Here is a 22,383-nt window from a genome sequence, read left to right as displayed (position 1 = left end):
TCTCTGTCTCTGTATCTCTCCATCTCTCTGTCTCTCCATCCCTCCATCTCTCTGTCTCTCCATCCCTCCATCTCTCTGTCTCTGTCTCTCATCTCTCCATCTCTCTGTCTCTGTCTCTCCATCCCTCCATCTCTCTGTCCCCTTCTCTCCATCCCTCCATCTCTCTGTCTCTGTCTCTCCATCCCTCCATCTCTCTGTCTCTCCATCCCTCCATCTCTCTGTCTCTCTGTCTCTCCATCCCTCCATCTCTCTGTCTCTCCATCTCTCTGTCTCTGTCTCTCCATCCCTCCATCTCTCTGTCTCTCCATCCCTCCATCTCTCTGTCTCTCCATCCCTCCATCTCTCTGTCTCTCCATCCCTCCATCTCTCTGTCTCTGTCTCTCCATCCCTCCATATCTCTGTCTCTGTCTCTCATCTCTCCATCTCTCTGTCTGTCTCTCCATCCCTCCATCTCTCTGTCTCTGTCTCTCCATCCCTCCATCTCTCTGTCTCTGTCTCTCATCTCTCCATCTCTCTGTCTCTGTCTCTCATCTCTCCATCTCTGTCTCTGTCTCTCCATCCCTCCATCTCTCTCTCTCTCTGTCTCTCCATCCCTCCATCTCTCTGTCTCTGTCTCTCCATCCCTCCATCTCTCTGTCTCTGTCTCTCCATCCCTCCATCCCTCCATCTCTCTGTCTCTGTCTCTCCATCTCTCTGTCTGTCTCTCCATCCCTCCATCTCTCTGTCTCTGTCTCTCCATCCCTCCATCTCTTTGTCTCTGTCTCTCCATCCCTCCATCTCTCTGTCTCTGTCTCTCCATCCCTCCATCTCTCTGTCTCTGTCTCTCCATCCCTCCATCTCTCTGTCTCTGTCTCTGTCTCCATCCCTCCATCTCTGTCTCTGTCCTCCATCCCTCCATCCATCTCTGTCTCTGTCTCTCCATCCCATCCATCTCCATCTGTCTCTGTCTCTCCATCCCTCCATCTCTGTCTCTGTCTCTCCATCCCTCCATCTCTCTGTCTCTGTCTCTCCATCCCTCCATCTCTGTCTCTCCATCCCTCCATCTCTGTCTCTCCATCCCTCCATCTCTGTCTCTCCATCCCTCCATCTCTGTCTCTGTCTCTCCATCCCTCCATCTCTCTGTCTCTGTCTCTCCATCCCTCCATCTCTCTGTCTCTCCATCCCTCCATCTCTCTGTCTCCTCCATCTTTCCATCCCTCCATCTCTCTGTCTCTGTCTCTCCATCCCTCCATCTCTCTGTCTCCGTCCACTCCATCCCTCCATCTCTCTGTCTCTCCATCCCTCCATCTCTCTGTCTCTCCATCCCTCCATCTCTCTGTCTCTCCATCCCTCCATCTCTCTGTCTCTGTCTCTCCATCCCTCCATCTCTCTGTCTCTCTGTCTCTCCATCCCTCCATCTCTCTGTCTCTGTCTCTCCATCCCTCCATCTCTCTGTCTCTCCATCCCTCCATCTCTCTGTCTCTGTCTCTCCATCCCTCCATCTCTCTGTCTCTCCATCCCTCCATCTCTCTGTCTCTGTCTCTCCATCCCTCCCATCTCTGTCTCTCCATCCTCCATCTCCTCTCTGTCTCTCCATCCCTCCATCTCCATCTCTGTCTCTCCATCCTGTCTCCATCCCTCCATGTCTCTCTGTCTCTCCATCCCTCCATCTCTCTGTCTCCATCTCCATCTCATCTGTCTCTCCATCCTCTCTCTGTCTCTCCATCCCTCCATCTCTGTCTCTGTCTCTCCATCCCTCCATCTCTCTGTCTCTCCATCCCTCCATCTCTCTGTCTCTGTCTCTCTCTGTCCTCCATCCCTCCATCTCTCTGTCTCTCCATCCCTCCATCTCTCTGTCTCTGTCTCTCCATCCCTCCATCTCTCTGTCTCTCCATCCCTCCATCTCTGTCTCTCCATCCCTCCATCTCTCCATCTCTCTGTCTCTGTCTCTCCATCCCCTCCATCTCTGTCTCTGGTCATCTCCATCTGGTGTCACACCTCCATCCCTCCATCTCTGTCTCTCCACCTGTCTAACACCATCTCTCCATCTCTCTGTCTCTGTCTCACCTCCATCCTGTCACTGTCTCCTCCATCCTCCATCCATCTCTCTCTCTGTCTCTCCATCCCTCCATCTCTCTGTCTCTGTCTCTCCATCCCTCCCATCTCCATCTGTCTCTGTCTCTCCATCCTCCATCTCTCTGTCTCTGTCTCTCCATCTCTCTGTCTGTCTCTCCATCCCTCCATCTCTCTGTCTCTGTCTCTCCATCCCTCCATCTCTCTCCTCTCTGTCTCTCCATCCCTCCATCTCTCTGTCTCTGTCTCTCCATCCCTCCATCTCTCTGTCTCTGTCTCTCCATCCCTCCATCTCTCTCCACTCTGTCTCTGTCTCCATCCCTCCATCTCTGTCTCTGTCTCCATCCCTCCATCCCTCCATCCATCTCTGTCTCTGTCTCTCCATCCCTCCATCTCTCTCTGTCTCTCCCTCCATCTCTGGTAAACACTCTCCATCCCTCCATCTCTGTCTCTGTCTCTCCATCCCTCCATCTCTCTGTCTCTGTCTCTCCATCCCTCCATCTCTGTCTCTCCATCCCCATCCATCTCTGTCTCTCCATCCCTCCATCTCTGTCTCTGTCTCTCCATCCCTCCATCTCTGTCTCTGTCTCTCCATCCTCCATCCCTCCATCTCTCTGTCTCTGTCTCTCCATCCCTCCATCTCTGTCTCTGTCTCTCCATCCCTCCATCTCTCTGTCTCTGTCTCTCCATCCCTCCATCTCTGTCTCTGTCTCTCCATCCCTCCATCTCTGTCTCTGTCTCTCCATCCCTCCATCTCTGTCTCTCCATCCTCCATCTCTGTCTCTCCATCCCTCCATCTCTGTCTCTGTCTCTCCATCCCTCCATCTCTGTCTCTGTCTCTCCATCCCTCCATCCCTCCATCTCTCTGTCTCTGTCTCTCCATCCCTCCATCTCTGTCTCTGTCTCTCCATACCTCCATCTCTGTCTCTGTCTCTCCATCCCTCCATCTCTGTCTCTGTCTCTCCATCCCTCCATCTCTGTCTCTGTCTCTCCATCCCTCCATCCCTCCATCTCTCTGTCTCTGTCTCTCCATCCCTCCATCTCTGTCTCTGTCTCTCCATCCCTCCATTCTCTGTCTCTGTCTCTCCATCCCTCCATCTCTCTGTCTCTGTCTCTCCATCCCTCCATCTCTGTCTCTGTCTCTCCATCCCTCCATCTCTCTGTCTCTGTCTCTCCATCCCTCCATCTCTCTGTCTCTGTCTCTCCATCCCTCCATCTCTCTGTCTCTCTGTCTCTCCATCCCTCCATCTCTCTGTCTGTCTCTCCATCCCTCCATCCCTCCATCTCTCTGTCTCTCCATCCCTCCATCTCTCTGTCTCTGTCTCTGTCTCTCCATCCCTCCATCTCTCTGTCTCTCCATCCCTCCATCCCTCCATCTCTCTGTCTCTCCATCCCTCCATCTCTCTGTCTCTGTCTCTGTCTCTCCATCCCTCCATCTCTCTGTCTCTGTCTCTCCATCCCTCCATCTCTCTAGCTTTATCTGACGGGGTGGTGGTCGATGCAGTGTTCCTACCTGGTAGCTCTGCTACCAGCGCCCCTACAGGCCCCTCCCCTCCACATGGCCCCTCCCACTCTGACCACTGGTTCACCATCCTGACACACGGAGGCTTTTCACCACACACACCTCCACCTGCACCAGGTAACACACACACCTCCACCTGCACCAGGTAACACACACCTCCACCCGCACCTGATAACACACACACCTCCACCTGCACCAGGTAACACACACACCTCCACCAGGTAACACACACCTCCACCTGCACCAGGTAACACACACCTCCACCTGCACCAGGTAACACACACACCTCCACCTGCACCTGATAACACACACACCTCCACCTGCACCTGATAACACACACACCTCCACCTGCACCAGGTAACACACACACCTCCACCTGCACCAGGTAACACACACACCTCCACCCGCACCAGGTAACACACACACCTCCACCTGCACCAGGTAACACACACACCTCCACCTGCACCAGGTAACACACACACCTCCACCCGCACCAGGTAACACACACACCTCCACCTGCACCAGGTAACACACACACCTCCACCTGCACCAGGTAACACACACACCTCCACCTGCACCAGGTAACACACACCTCCACCTGCACCAGGTAACACACCTCCACCTGCACCAGGTAACACACACACCTCCACCTGCACCAGGTAACACACACCTCCACCTGCACCAGGTAACACACACACCTCCACCTGCACCAGGTAACACACACACCTCCACCCGCACCAGGTAACACACACACCACCACCTGCACCAGGTAACACACACACCTCCACCTGCACCAGGTAACACACACACCTCCACCTGCACCAGGTAACACACACACCTCCACCTGCACCAGGTAACACACACACCTCCACCTGCACCAGGTAACACACACACCTCCACCTGCACCTGATAACACACACCTCCACCTCCACCTGGTAACACACACACCTCCACCTGCACCAGGTAACACACACCTCCACCTCCACCAGGTAACACACACACCTCCACCCGCACCAGGTAACACACACACCTCCACCCGCACCAGGTAACACACACCTCCACCCGCACCAGGTAACACACACACCCTCCACCCGCACCCAGGTAACACACACACTCCACCCGCACCAGGTAACACACACACCTCCACCCGCACCAGGTAACACACACACCTCCACCCGCACCAGGTAACACACACACCTCCACCCGCACCAGGTAACACACACACCTCCACCCGCACCAGGTAACACACACACCTCCACCCGCACCAGGTAACACACACACCTCCACCTGCACCAGGTAACACATACCTCCACCTGCACCAGGTAACACACACCTCCACCTGTACCAGGTAACACACACCTCCACCTGCACCAGGTAACACACACCTCCACCTCCACCTGGTAACACACACACCTCCACCTGGTAACACACACACCTCCACCTGGTAACACACACAACTCCACCTGGTAACACACACACCTCCACCTGGTAACACACACCTCCACCGGATAACACACACCTCCACTTCCACCTGGTAACACACACCTCCACCTGGTAACACACCCACCTCCACCTGGTAACACCCACCTCCACCTGGTAACACCCACCTCCACCTGGTAAGACACACCTCCACCTGGTAACACACACCTCCACCTGGTAACACCCACCTCCACCTGGTAACACCCACCTCCACCTGGTAACACCCACCTCCACCTGGTAACACGCACCTCCACCTGGTAACACGCACCTCCACCTGGTAACACGCACCTCCACCTGGTAACACCCACCTCCACCTGGTAACACCCACCTCCACCTGGTAACACCCACCTCCACCTGGTAACACACACCTCCACCAAACACACACCTCCACCTGGTAACACACACCTCCACCTGGTAACACACATCTCTTCCTCCACCTGGTAACACACACCTCCACCTGTTAACACACACCTCCACCTGTTAACACACACCTCCACCTGGTAACACCCACCTCCACCTGGTAACACACCCACCTCCACCTGGTAACACACACCTCCACCTGATAACACACATCTCCTCCACCTGGTAACACACACCTCCACCTGGTAACACACACCTCCACCTGGTAACACACACACCTCCACCTGGTAACACACACACCTCCACCTGGTAACACACACACCTCCACCTGGTAACACACACCTCCACCGGATAACACACACCTCCACTTCCACCTGGTAACACACACCTCCACCTGGTAACACACCCACCTCCACCTGGTAACACACCCACCTCCACCTGATAACACCCACCTCCACCTGGTAACACACCCACCTCCACCTGGTAACACACCCACCTCCACCTGGTAACACCCACCTCCACCTGGTAACACACCCACCTCCACCTGGTAACACCCACCTCCACCTGGTAACACCCACCTCCACCTGGTAACACACCCACCTCCACCTGGTAACACACACCTCCACCTGATAACACACACCTCCACCTGATAACACACACCTCCACCTGATAACACACACCTCCACCTGGTAACACACACCTCCACCTGATAACACACACCTCCACCTCCACCTGATAACACACACCTCCAGCTGATAACACACACCTCCACTTCCACCTGATAACACACACCTCCACTTCCACCTGATAACACACACCTCCACCTCCACCTGATAACACACACCTCCACCTCCACCTGGTAACACACCCACCTCCACCTGATAACACACACCTCCACCTGATAACACACACCTCCACCTGATAACACACACCTCCACCTGGTAACACCCACCTCCACCTGGTAACACGCACCTCCACCTGGTAACACGCACCTCCACCTGGTAACACCCACCTCCACCTGGTAACACCCACCTCCACCTGGTAACACCCACCTCCACCTGGTAACACACACCTCCACCTGGTAACACACACCTCCACCTGGTAACACACATCTCTTCCTCCACCTGGTAACACACACCTCCACCTGTTAACACACACCTCCACCTGTTAACACACACCTCCACCTGGTACACACACCTCCACCTGGTAACACCCACCTCCACCTGGTAACACACACCTCCACCTGATAACACACATCTCCTCCTCCACCTGGTAACACACACCTCCACCTGGTAACACACACACCTCCACCTGGTAACACACACACCTCCACCTGGTAACACACACCTCCACCGGATAACACACACCTCCACTTCCACCTGGTAACACACACACCTCCACCTGGTAACACACACCTCCACCGGATAACACACACCTCCACTTCCACCTGGTAACACCCACCTCCACCTGGTAACACCCACCTCCACCTGGTAACACCCACCTCCACCTGGTAACACACCCACCTCCACCTGATAACACCCACCTCCACCTGGTAACACACCCACCTCCACCTGGTAACACACCCACCTCCACCTGGTAACACACACCTCCACCTGATAACACACACCTCCACCTGGTAACACACACCTCCACCTGGTAACACACACCTCCACCTGATAACACACCTCTCCACCTCCACCTGATAACACACACCTCCAGCTGATAACACACACCTCCACCTGGTAACACCCACCTCCACCTGGTAACACCCACCTCCACCTGGTAACACGCACCTCCACCTGATAACACACATCTCTTCCTCCACCTGGTAACACACACCTCCACCTGTTAACACACACCTCCACCTGTTAACACACACCTCCACCTGGTACACACACCCCCACCTGGTAACACCCACCTCCACCTGGTAACACACACCTCCACCTGGTAACACCCACCTCCACCTGGTAACACGCACCTCCACCTGGTAACACCCACCTCCACCTGGTAACACCCACCTCCACCTGGTAACACACACCTCCACCAAACACACACCTCCACCTGGTAACACACACCTCCACCTGATAACACACATCTCTTCCTCCACCTGATAACACACATCTCCTCCTCCACCTGGTAACACCCACCTCCACCTGGTAACACACCCACCTCCACCTGGTAACACACCCACCTCCACCTGGTAACACCCACCTCCACCTGGTAACACCCACCTCCACCTGGTAACACCCACCTCCACCTGATAACACACACCTCCACTTCCACCTGATAACACACACCTCCACCTGATAACACACACCTCCACCTGATAACACACACCTCCACCTGGTAACACCCACCTCCACCTGGTAACACCCACCTCCACCTGGTAACACGCACCTCCACCTGGTAACACCCACCTCCACCTGGTAACACCCACCTCCACCTGGTAACACCCACCTCCACCTGGTAACACCCACCTCCACCAAACACACACCTCCACCTGGTAACACACACCTCCACCTGATAACACACATCTCTTCCTCCACCTGTTAACACACACCTCCACCTGTTAACACACACCTCCACCTGTTAACACACACCTCCACCTGGTACACACCTCCACCTGGTACACACCTCCACCTGGTTCCACTGTAACCCACCTCCACCTGGTAACACACCCACCTCCACCTGGTAACACACACCTCCACCTGATAACACACATTCTCCTCCACCTGGTAACACACACCTCCACCTGGTAACACACACCTCCACCACACTGACCTGGTACACACACCTCCACCTGGTAACACACACCTCCACCTGGTAAGCACACCTCCACCTGATAACACACATCTCTTCCTGGCCACCTGGTAACACACCTCCACCTGGTAACACACCCACCTCCACCTGGTAACACACCTCCACCTGATAACACACATCCACTGCACACATCCTCCACCTGGTAACACACACCTCCACCTGGTAACACACCCACCTCCACCTGGTAACACACACCTCCACCTGGTAACACACACACATCCACCAAACACACCCTCCACCTGGTAACACACACACAAATCCTTCTGAATACCTGATAACACACACCTCCACCTGGTAACACACCCACCTTAACACACACCTCCACCTGATAACACACATCTCTTCCTTTAACCTGGTAACCCCTACACCTCCACCTGGTTAACACACACCTCCACCTGTTAACACACACCAACCACCTGGTACACACACCTCCACCTGGTAACACCCACCTCCACCTGGGAACACACCCACCTCCACCTGGTAACACACACCTCCACCTGATAACACACATCTCTCCTCCACCAAAAAGTAACACACACCTCCACCTGGTAACACACCTTAAAACCTGGTAACACACACTCCACCTGGTAACACAACCTCCACCAAACACACACCTCCACTGTTAACACACACAAATCCACCTGGGGACACACACTCTCCACCTGGTAATCACACCTCCACCTGAATTGGTAACACCCACCTCCACCTGGTAACACACCCTCCTCCACCTGGTAACACACACCTCACCTGATAACACACATCTCCTCCTCCACCTGGTAACACACACACCTGGGCACAATACTGCCTGGTAACACACACCTCCACCTGGAACCTAACACACCCCCCAAGAAAACACCAGAAACCGTGGCGGTGGCCTCCAGCGCACCTGGTAACACACACCTCCACCGGATAAAACACATCTCCACTTCCACCTGGTAACACACACCTCCACCTGGTAACACACACCTCCACCTGGTAACACACACCTCCACCTGATAACACACATCTCCTCCACTCCACCTGGTAACACACACCTCCACCTGGTAACACACAAACCTCCACTTCTGGTAACACACACTCCACAGGTAACACACACCTCCAGACAAACACAGCACCTTCCACCTGATAACACACATATCACCTGTTAACACACACCTCCACCTGTTAACACACTGTTCCTTCCACCTGGTAACACACACCCCTCGTAGCACTCCACCTGTAACACACACTCCACCGGATAACACACACCTCCACCTTCCACCTGGTAACACACACCTCCACCTGTAACACACACTCCACCTGGTAACACCCACTCCACCTGGTAACACACACCTCCACCTGGTAACACACACCTCCACCTGATAACACACACCTCCAGCTGATAACACCCACACAACACACTCCACCTGGTAACACACACCTCCACCTGGTAACACAATGCTTCTCCACCAAACACACACCTCCACCTGATAACCCCCTACACACCTCCAGCTGATAACACACACCCCACCTGGTAACACCCACCTCCACCTGGTAACACACCTACCTCCACCTGGTTAACACACACTCACCTGATAACACAAGACATCTCTTCACCTCCACCTGGTAACACACACCTCCACCTGGTAACACACCACCTCCACCTGGTAACACACACTCCACCTGGTACACACACTCCCCACCTGGTAACACCCACCTCCACCTGGTAACACACACCTCCACCTGGTAACACCCACCTCCACCTGGTAACACCCACCTCCACCTGGTAAACACATCACCTCCACCTGATAACACCCACCTCCACCTGGTAACACACACCTCCACGCACACACTCCACCTGGTAACACACACCTCCACCTGATAACACACATCTCCTCCACCTGATAACACAACACACATGTCCACCTCTCCACCTGGTAACACCCACCTCCACCTGGTAACACACCCACCTCCACCTGGTATTTTGTTTACTTTGTCTACATACACCACCTCCACCTCCACCTGGTAACACCCACCTCCACCTGGTAACACCACCTCCACCTGATAACACACACCTCCACCTCCACCTGATAACACACACCTCCACCTGATAACACACACCACCTCCACCTGATAACACACACCTAACCTGGTAACACCCACCTCCACCTGGTAACACCACCTCCACCTGGTAACACACCTCACCTCCACCTGGTAACACCCACCTCCACCTGGTAACACCCACCTCCACCTGGTAACACCCACCTCCACCTGGTAACACCCACCTCCACCTGGTAACACACACCACCTCCACCTGGTAACACACACCTCCACCTGATAACACACACTCTTTGGTACTGATACTCCACCTGTTAACACACACCACCTGATAACACACACACTCCACCTGTAACACACACCTCCACCTGGTACACACACCTCCACCTGGTAACACCCACCTCCACCTGGTAACACACCCACCTCCACCTGGTAACACACACCTCCACCTGATAACACACATCTCCTCCTCCACCTGGTAACACACACCTCCACCTGGTAACACACACCTCCACCTGATAACACACACCTCCACCTGGTAACACACACCTCCACCTGGTAACACACACCTCCACCTGATAACACACATCTCTTCCTCCACCTGGTAACACCCACCTCCACCTGGTAACACACCCACCTCCACCTGGTAACACACCTCCACCTGATAACACACATCTCCTCCTGGTAACACACACCTCCACCTGATAACACACATCTCTTCCTCCACCTGGTAACACACACCTCCACCTGGTAACACACACCTCCACCTGGTAACACACACCTCCACCTGATAACACACACCTCCTCCACCTGGTAACACACACCTCCACCTGGTAACACACCCACCTCCACCTGGTAACACACACCTCCACCTGGTAACACACACCTCCACCTGATAACACACACCTCCACCTGGTAACACACCTCCACCTGGTAACACACACCTCCTCCACCTGGTAACACACACCTCCACCTGGTAACACACACTACCTGGTAAACACCTGGTAACACACACCTCCACCTGGTAACACACACCTCCACCTGGTAACACACACCTCCACCTGGTAACACACCTCCACCTGGTAACACACACCTCCACCTGGTAACACCACACACTCCACCTGATAACACACACTCACCTGTAACACACCTCCACCACCTGGTAACACACACCTCCACCTGGTAACACACCACACTCCACCTGGTAACACACCCACCTCCACCACCTGGTAACACACACCTCCACCTGGTAACACACACCTCCACCCTGATAACACACACCTCCACCTGGTAACACACACTCCACCTGATAACACACACTCTCCACCTGGTAACACACACACACCTCCACCTGGTAACACACACCTCCACCTGATAACACACATCTGGTAACACCCTCCACCTGGTAACACCCACCTCCACCTGGTAACACACACCTCCACCTGGTAACACCCACCTGGTAAACACACACTTACCTGGTAACACACCACCTCCACCTGGTAACACACACACTCCACCTGGTAAACACACACCTCCACCTGGTAACACACACCTCCACCTGATAACACACATCTCTTCCTCCACCTTGTAACACACACCTCCACCTGGTAACACACCCTCCACCTGGTAACACACACCACCTGTAACACACACCTCCACCTGGTAACACACACCTCCACCTGGTAACACCCACCTCCACCTGGTAACACCCACCTCCACCTGTTAACACACACCTCCACCTGTTAACACACACCTCCACCTGGTAACACACACCTCCACCGGATAACACACACCTCCACTTCCACCTGGTAACACACACCTCCACCTGGTAACACACACCTCCACCTGGTAACACACACCTCCACCTGATAACACACGTCTCTTCCTCCACCTGGTAACACACACCTCCACCTGTTAACACACACCTCCACCTGTTAACACACACCTCCACCTGGTAACACCCACCTCCACCTGGTAACACACCCACCTCCACCTGGTAACACACACCTCCACCTGATAACACACATCTCCTCCTCCACCTGGTAACACACACCTCCACCTGATAACACACACCTCCACCTGATAACACACACCTCCACCTGGTAACACCCACCTCCACCTGGTAACACACCCACCTCCACCTGGTAACACACACCTCCACCTGATAACACACATCTCCTCCTCCACCTGGTAACACACACCTCCACCTGGTAACACACACCTCCACCTGATAACACACACCTCCACTTCCACCTGGTAACACACACCTCCACCTGGTAACACACACCTCCACCTGATAACACACGTCTCTTCCTCCACCTGGTAACACACACCTCCACCTGTTAACACACACCTCCACCTGGTACACACACCTCCACCTGGTAACACCCACCTCCACCTGGTAACACACCCACCTCCACCTGGTAACACACACCTCCACCTGATAACACACATCTCCTCCTCCACCTGGTAACACACACCTCCACCTGATAACACCCACCTCCACCTGGTAACACACCCACCTCCACCTGGTAACACACCCACCTCCACCTGGTAACACCCACCTCCACCTGGTAACACCCACCTCCACCTGGTAACACCCACCTCCACCTGGTAACACACCCACCTCCACCTGGTAACACACACCTCCACCTGATAACACACCTCTCCACCTCCACCTGATAACACACACCTCCAGCTGATAACACACACCTCCACTTCCACCTGATAACACACACCTCCACTTCCACCTGATAACACACACCTCCACCTGATAACACACACCTCCACCTGGTAACACCCACCTCCACCTGGTAACACACACCTCCACCAAACACACACCTCCACCTGGTAACACACACCTCCACCTGATAACACACATCTCTTCCTCCACCTGGTAACACACACCTCCACCTGTTAACACACACCTCCACCTGTTAACACACACCTCCACCTGGTACACACACCTCCACCTGGTAACACCCACCTCCACCTGGTAACACACCCACCTCCACCTGGTAACACCCACCTCCACCTGGTAACACCCACCTCCACCTGGTAACACCCACCTCCACCTGGTAACACACCCACCTCCACCTGGTAACACACACCTCCACCTGATAACACACCTCTCCACCTCCACCTGATAACACACACCTCCACTTCCACCTGATAACACACACCTCCACTTCCACCTGATAACACACACCTCCACCTGATAACACACACCTCCACCTGATAACACACACCTCCACCTGATAACACACACCTCCACCTGGTAACACACACCTCCACCTGGTAACACACACCTCCACCTGGTAACACCCACCTCCACCTGGTAACACGCACCTCCACCTGGTAACACCCACCTCCACCTGGTAATACCCACCTCCACCTGGTAACACACACCTCCACCGGATAACACACACCTCCACTTCCACCTGGTAACACCCACCTCCACCTGGTAACACCCACCTCCACCTGGTAACACCCACCTCCACCTGGTAACACCCACCTCCACCTGGTAACACACACCTCCACCAAACACACACCTCCACCTGGTAACACACACCTCCACCTGATAACACACATCTCTTCCTCCACCTTGTAACACACACCTCCACCTGTTAACACACCCACCTCCACCTGTTAACACACACCTCCACCTGGTACACACACCTCCACCTGGTAACACCCACCTCCACCTGGTAACACACCCACCTCCACCTGGTAACACACACCTCCACCTGATAACACACATCTCCTCCTCCACCTGGTAACACACACCTCCACCAAACACACACCTCCACCTGGTAACACACACCTCCACCTGGTAACACACACCTCCACCTGATAACACACACCTCCACCTGTTAACACACACCTCCACCTGGTAACACACACCTCCACCGGATAACACACACCTCCACTTCCACCTGGTAACACACACCTCCACCTGGTAACACCCACCTCCACCTGGTAACACACACCTCCACCTGATAACACACGTCTCTTCCTCCACCTGGTAACACACACCTCCACCTGTTAACACACACCTCCACCTGTTAACACCCACCTCCACCTGGTAACACCCACCTCCACCTGGTAACACACCCACCTCCACCTGGTAACACACACCTCCACCTGATAACACACATCTCCTCCTCCACCTGGTAACACACACCTCCACCTGGTAACACACCCACCTCCACCTGGTAACACACACCTCCACCTGGTAACACACACCTCCACCAAACACACACCTCCACCTGGTAACACACACCTCCACCTGGTAACACACACCTCCACCTGATAACACACACCTCCACCTGTTAACACACACCTCCACCTGGTAACACACACCTCCACCGGATAACACACACCTCCACTTCCACCTGGTAACACACACCTCCACCTGGTAACACACACCTCCACCTGATAACACACGTCTCTTCCTCCACCTGGTAACACACACCTCCACCTGTTAACACACACCTCCACCTGTTAACACCCACCTCCACCTGGTAACACCCACCTCCACCTGGTAACACACCCACCTCCACCTGGTAACACACCCACCTCCACCTGGTAACACACACCTCCACCTGATAACACACATCTCCTCCTCCACCTGGTAACACACACCTCCACCTGGTAACACACACCTCCACCTGATAACACACACCTCCACCTGATAACACACACCTCCACTTCCACCTGGTAACACACACCTCCACCTGGTAACACACACCTCCACCTGATAACACACGTCTCTTCCTCCACCTGGTAACACCCACCTCCACCTGTTAACACACACCTCCACCTGTTAACACACACCTCCACCTGGTAACACATACCTCCACCTGGTAACACACACCTCCACCTGATAACACACATCTCCTCCTCCACCTGGTAACACACACCTCCACCTGGTAACACACACCTCCACCTGATAACACACACCTCCACCTGGTAACACCCACCTCCACCTGGTAACACACCCACCTCCACCTGGTAACACACACCTCCACCTGATAACACACATCTCCTCCTCCACCTGGTAACACACACCTCCACCTGATAACACACACCTCCACCTGGTAACACCCACCTCCACCTGGTAACACCCACCTCCACCTGGTAACACACCCACCTCCACCTGGTAACACACATCTCCTCCTCCACCTGGTAACACACACCTCCACCTGGTAACACACCCACCTCCACCTGGTAACACACACCTCCACCTGGTAACACACACCTCCACCAAACACACACCTCCACCTGGTAACACACACCTCCACCTGGTAACACACACCTCCACCTGATAACACACACCTCCACCTGTTAACACACACCTCCACCTGATAACACACATCTCCTCCTCCACCTGGTAACACACACCTCCACCTGGTAACACACACCTCCACCTGGTAACACACACCTCCACCTGATAACACACACCTCCACCTCCTCCACCTGGTAACACACACCTCCACCTGTTACACACACCTCCACCTGGTTAACACCCACCTCCACCTGGTAACACACACACCTCCACCTGGTAACACACCCACCTCCACCTGGTAACACACACCTCCACCTGGTAACACACACTCCACCTGATAACACACATCTCCTCCTCCACCTGGTAACACACACCTCCACCTGGTAACACACCCACCTCCACCTGATAACACACACCTCCACCTGATAACACACACCTCCACCTCCACCTGGTAACACACACCTCCACCTGGTAACACACACCTCCACCTGAACACACACCGCCACCTTCCTCCACCTCCACCTGTAACACACACCTCCACCTGGTAACACACACCTCCACCTGTTAACACACACCTCCACCTGTTAACACACACCTCCACCTGGTAACACACCCACCTCCACCTGGTAACACACACCTCCACCTGATAACACACATCTCCTCCTCCACCTGGTAACACACACCTCCACCTGATAACACACACCTCCACCTGGTAACACATACCTCCACCTGGTAACACACACCTCCACCTGATAACACACACCTCCACCTGGTAACACACACCTCCACCTGATAACACACACCTCCACCTGATAACACACACTCCTCCTCCACCTGGTAACACACACCTCCACCTGGTAACACATACCTCCACCTGGTAACACACATACCTCCACCTGGTAACACACACCTCCACCTGATAACACACTCCTCCACCTGGTAACACACACCTCCACCTGATAACACACATCTCCTCCTCCACCTGGTAACACACACCTCCACCTGATAACACACACCTCCACCTGGTAACACCCACCTCCACCTGGTAACACACCCACCTCCACCTGGTAACACACACCTCCACCTGATAACACACATCTCCTCCTCCACCTGGTAACACACACCTCCACCTGATAACACACACCTCCACCTGGTAACACACACCTCCACCTGGTAACACACACCTCCACCTGATAACACACATCTCCACCTCCTCCACCTGGTAACACACACCTCCACCTGATAACACACACCTCCACCTGGTAACACACCCACCTCCACCTGGTAACACACACTCCACCTGATAACACACATCTCCTCCTCCACCTGGTAACACACACCTCCACCACCTCCACCTGGTAACACACACCTCCACCTGGTAACACACACCTCCACCTGGTAACACACACCTCCACCTGATAACACACATCTCCTCCTCCACCTGGTAACACACACCTCCACCTGATAACACACACCTCCACCTGGTAACACACACCTCCACCTGATAACACACATCTCCTCCTCCACCTGGTAACACACACCTCCACCTGATAACACACACCTCCACCTGGTAACACATACCTCCACCTGGTAACACACACCTCCACCTGATAACACACATCTCCTCCTCCACCTGGTAACACACACCTCCACCTGGTAACACACACCTCCACCTGGTAACACACACCTCCACCTGGTAACACACACCTCCACCTGATAACACACATCTCCTCCTCCACCTGGTAACACACACCTCCACCTGATAACACACACCTCCACCTGGTAACACACACCTCCACCTGATAACACACATCTCCACCTGGTAACACACACCTCCACCTGATAACACATACCTCCACCTGGTAACACACACCTCCACCTGATAACACACATCTCCTCCTCCACCTGGTAACACACACCTCCACCTGATAACACACATCTCCTCTTCCACCTGGTAACACACACCTCCACCTGATAACACACACCTCCACCTGGTAACACCCACCTCCACCTGGTAACACACCCACCTCCACCTGGTAACACACACCTCCACCTGATAACACACATCTCCTCCTCCACCTGGTAACACACACCTCCACCTGATAACACACACCTCCACCTGGTAACACACACCTCCACCTGGTAACACACACCTCCACATGATAACACACATCTCCTCCTCCACCTGGTAACACACACCTCCACCTGATAACACACACCTCCACCTGGTAACACACCCACCTCCACCTGGTAACACACACCTCCACCTGATAACACACATCTCCTCCTCCACCTGGTAACACACACCTCCACCTGGTAACACACACCTCCACCTGATAACACACACCTCCACCTGATAACACACACCTCCACCTGGTAACACACACCTCCACCTGGTAACACCCCACTCCACCTGGTAACACACACCTCCACCTGGTAACACCCACCTCCACCTGATAACACCCACCTCCACCTGGTAACACACCCACCTCCACCTGGTAACACACACCTCCACCTGATAACACACACCTCCACTTCCACCTGATAACACACACCTCCACTTCCACCTGGTAACACCCACCTCCACCTGGTAACACCCACATCCACCTGATAACACACACCTCCACCTGGTAACACCCACCTCCACCTGTTAACACACACCTCCACCTGGTAACACCCACCTCCACCTGTTAACACACACCTCCACCTGGTAACACCCACCTCCACCTGGTAACACACACCTCCACCTGATAACACACACCTCCACCTGGTAACACACACCTCCACCTGGTAACACACACCTCCACCTGATAACACACACCTCCACCTGTTAACACACACCTCCACCTGGTAACACACACCTCCACCTGGTAACACACACCTCCACCTGATAACACACACCTCCACCTGGTAACACACACCTCCACCTGGTAACACACACCTCCACCTGATAACACACACCTCCACCTGGTAACACCCACCTCCACCTGTTAACACACACCTCCACCTGATAACACACACCATAATAATGATTACTGTCCTCTTTCGTCCTATCCTAGCGGATCTGATCGCAACGGCCTCCCAGCTGGCCAATCAGAGGCTGGTGTGTGTTCTGGAGTTGTGTCTTCTGGGAGGAGACAGATTGGAGGTGGTCCTGAGTAGAGCCTTCCCTCTGAGAGACTGACCTCTTCATCATGCTCAAGTCTAATCTACTGTATGTGGGAGTCAACTAAATGTTTGGCATTATATGATCTTAGCGAATCACACGATTGTAAGGTGTGGCTCCGAATCAAGAAACGTGCAGAGTGGGAGATGATTGGTTAAAGAAAAGCCCATGCGAAGCCTTTCTTGCTGATTTTCTATTGGTGACAGAATTTTTCCCTGACTTTTTCTATTGGTGAGTGAAGATGGCTTTTGTTCACGAGACTTTCCATGGAAGGAGAAAAGAGGAAGGAGGAACGACATCACTAAAAGACTGAAACACACTTCCTCCTCTCTCTCACACACACACACTCACACACACCCTTTCTCTCTCTCACACACACACACTCACACACACCCTTTCTCTCTCTGACACACACACACTCACACACACCCTTTCTCTCTCTGACACACACACACCCTTTCTCTCTCTGACACGCACACACTCACACACACCCTTTCTCTCTCTGACACGCACACACTCACACACACCCTTTCTTTCTCTCACACACACACACACTCACACACACCCTTTCTCTCTCTGACACACACACACTCACACACACCCTTTCTCTCTCACACACACACACACACACCCTTATTCTCTCTCTGACACACTCACACACACCCTTTCTCTCTCTGACACACACACCCTTTCTCTCTCTGACACACACACACCCTTTCTCTCTCTGACACTCACACACACCCTTTCTCTCTCTGACACACACCCTTTCTCTCTCTGACACACACACACCTTTCTCTCTCTGACACTCACACACACCCTTTCTCTCTCTGACACACACACACTCACACACACCCTTTCTCTCTCTGACACACACACACTCACACACACCCTTTCTCTCTCTGACACACACACACTCACACACACCCTTTCTCTCTCTGACACGCACACACTCACACACACCCTTTCTCTCTCTGACACACTCACACACACCCTTTCTTTCTCTGACACTCACACACACCTTTCTCTCTCTGACACACACACACTCACACACACCCTTTCTCTCTCTGACACACACACACTCACACACACCCTTTCTCTCTCTGACACGCACACACTCACACACACCCTTTCTCTCTCTGACACACACACACTCACACACACCCTTTCTCTCTCTGACACACACACACTCACACACACCCTTTCTCTCTCTGACACACACACACACACTCACACACACCCTTTCTCTCTCTGACACACACACACTCACACACACCCTTTCTCTCTCTGACACACACACTCACACACACCCTTTCTCTCTCTGACACACACACACTCACACACACCCTTTCTCTCTCTGACACACACACTCTCACCTGACTGTGCATTGTAAATCCAGCTATTTTATGTTGTTTGAAACCGTGTTTTACAGGTGAAGGCTTAATAAAGTAAGTACTATGTAGTAGGGTTACTAACAGGGTTAATAAACAGGGTTACTAACAGGGTTAATAAACAGGGTTACTAACAGGGTTAATAAACAGGGTTACTAACAGGGTTAATAAACAGTAGGGTTACTAACAGGGTTAATAAACAGTAGGGTTATTAACAGGGTTAATAAACAGTAGGGTTATTAACAGGGTTAATGAACAGTAGGGTTACTAACAGGGTTAATAAACAGTAGGGTTATTAACAGGGTTAATGAACAGTAGGGTTACTAACAGGGTTAATAAACAGGGTTACTAACAGGGTTAATAAACAGTAGGGTTACTAACAGGGTTAATAAACAGTAGGGTTACTAACAGGGTTAATAAACAGTAGGGTTATTAACAGGGTTAATGAACAGTACTATGTAGTAGGGTTACTAACATGGTTAATAAACAGTACTATGTAGTAGGGTTATTAACAGGGTTAATAAACAGTAGGGTTACTAATAGGGTTAATAAACAGTAGGGTTACTAATAGGGTTAATAAACAGTAGGGTTACTAACAGGGTTAATAAACAGTACTATGTAGTAGGGTTATTAACAGGGTTAATAAACAGTAGGGTTACTAATAGGGTTAATAAACAGTAGGGTTACTAATAGGGTTAATAAACAGTAGGGTTACTAACAGGGTTATTGTACAGTAGGGTTACTAATAGGGTTAATAAACAGTAGGGTTACTAACAGGGTTAATAAACAGTACTATGTAGTAGGGTTACTAACAGGGTTAATGAACAGTAGGGTTACTAACAGGGTTAATAAACAGTAGGGTTACTAACAGGGTTCATAAACAGTAGGGTTACTAACAGGGTTAATAAACAGTAGGGTTACTAACAGGGTTAATGAACAGTAGGGTTACTAACAGGGTTAATAAACAGTACTATGTAGTAGGGTTACTAACAGGGTTAATGAACAGTAGGGTTACTAACAGGGTTAATGAACAGTAGGGTTACTAACAGGGTTAATAAACAGTACTATGTATTAGGGTTACTAACAGGGTTAATGAACAGTAGGGTTACTAACAGGGTTAATAAACAGTAGGGTTACTAACAGGGTTAATGAACAGTAGGGTTACTAACAGGGTTAATAAACAGTACTATGTAGTAGGGTTACTAACAGGGTTAATACACAGTAGGGTTACTAACAGGGTTAATGAACAGTAGGGTTACTAACAGGGTTAATAAACAGTAGGGTTACTAACAGGGTTAATAAACAGTACTATGTAGTAGGGTTAATAAACAGTAGGGTTACTAACAGGGTTAATGAACAGTAGGGTTACTAACAGGGTTAATAAACAGTAGGGTTACTAACAGGGTTAATAAACAGTAGGGTTACTAACAGGGTTCATAAACGGTAGGGTTACTAACAGGGTTAATAAACAGTAGGGTTACTAACAGGGTTAATAAAGTAAGTACTACGTATTAGGGTTACTAACAGGGTTAATAAAGTAAGTACTATGTATTAGGGTTACTAACAGGGTTAATAAAGTAAGTACTATGTAGTAGGGTTACTAACAGGGTTAATAAAGTAAGTACTATGTAGTAGGGTTAATAAACAGTAGGGTTATTAACAGGGTTAATAAACAGGGTTACTAACAGGGTTAATAAACAGTAGGGTTACTAACAGGGTTAATAAACAGTAGGGTTAATAACAGGGTTAATAAACAGTACTATGTACTAGGGTTACTAACAGGGTTAATAAACAGTAGGGTTACTAACAGGGTTAATGAACAGTAGGGTTACTAACAGGGTTAATAAACAGTACTATGTAGTAGGGTTACTAACAGGGTTAATAAACAGTAGGGTTAATAACAGTGTTAATAAACAGTAGGGTTACTAACAGGGTTAATAAACAGTACTATGTACTAGGGTTACTAACAGGGTTAATAAACAGTAGGGTTACTAACAGGGTTAATGAACAGTAGGGTTACTAACAGGGTTAATAAACAGTACTATGTAGTAGGGTTACTAACAGGGTTAATGAACAGTAGGGTTACTAACAGGGTTAATGAACAGTAGGGTTACTAACAGGGTTAATGAACAGTAGGGTTACTAACAGGGTTAATAAACAGTAGGGTTACTAACAGGGTTAATAAACAGTACTATGTACTAGGGTTACTAACAGGGTTAATAAACAGTACTATGTAGTAGGGTTACTAACAGGGTTAATAAACAGTAGGGTT

At 51.9% G+C, this 22,383-nt stretch overlaps 1 protein-coding gene across 1 annotated transcript in view; it reads left to right on the top strand.

Moving 5' to 3' along the window:
* The window catches only part of si:ch73-71d17.2 (uncharacterized), a 104,193-nt gene extending 84,011 nt beyond the window's left edge, over nucleotides 1-20,182 (top strand). The window contains exons 15-16 of the mRNA XM_065025106.1: nucleotides 3,527-3,691; nucleotides 18,617-20,182. Coding sequence (XP_064881178.1) covers nucleotides 3,527-3,691; nucleotides 18,617-18,741 — 290 coding nt within the window. The 3' untranslated portion in view covers nucleotides 18,742-20,182. The remainder of the gene's footprint in view (nucleotides 1-3,526; nucleotides 3,692-18,616) is intronic.
* Nucleotides 20,183-22,383: the final 2,201 nt, after the last annotated feature.

The sequence above is a fragment of the Oncorhynchus nerka genome, linkage group LG12 (assembly GCF_034236695.1).
Source record: "Oncorhynchus nerka isolate Pitt River linkage group LG12, Oner_Uvic_2.0, whole genome shotgun sequence".
In the NCBI taxonomy this organism is placed as follows: domain Eukaryota; kingdom Metazoa; phylum Chordata; class Actinopteri; order Salmoniformes; family Salmonidae; genus Oncorhynchus; species Oncorhynchus nerka.
Note: the sequence above shows the minus strand (reverse complement) of the source record. Positions and strands in the feature narration are given on the sequence as shown.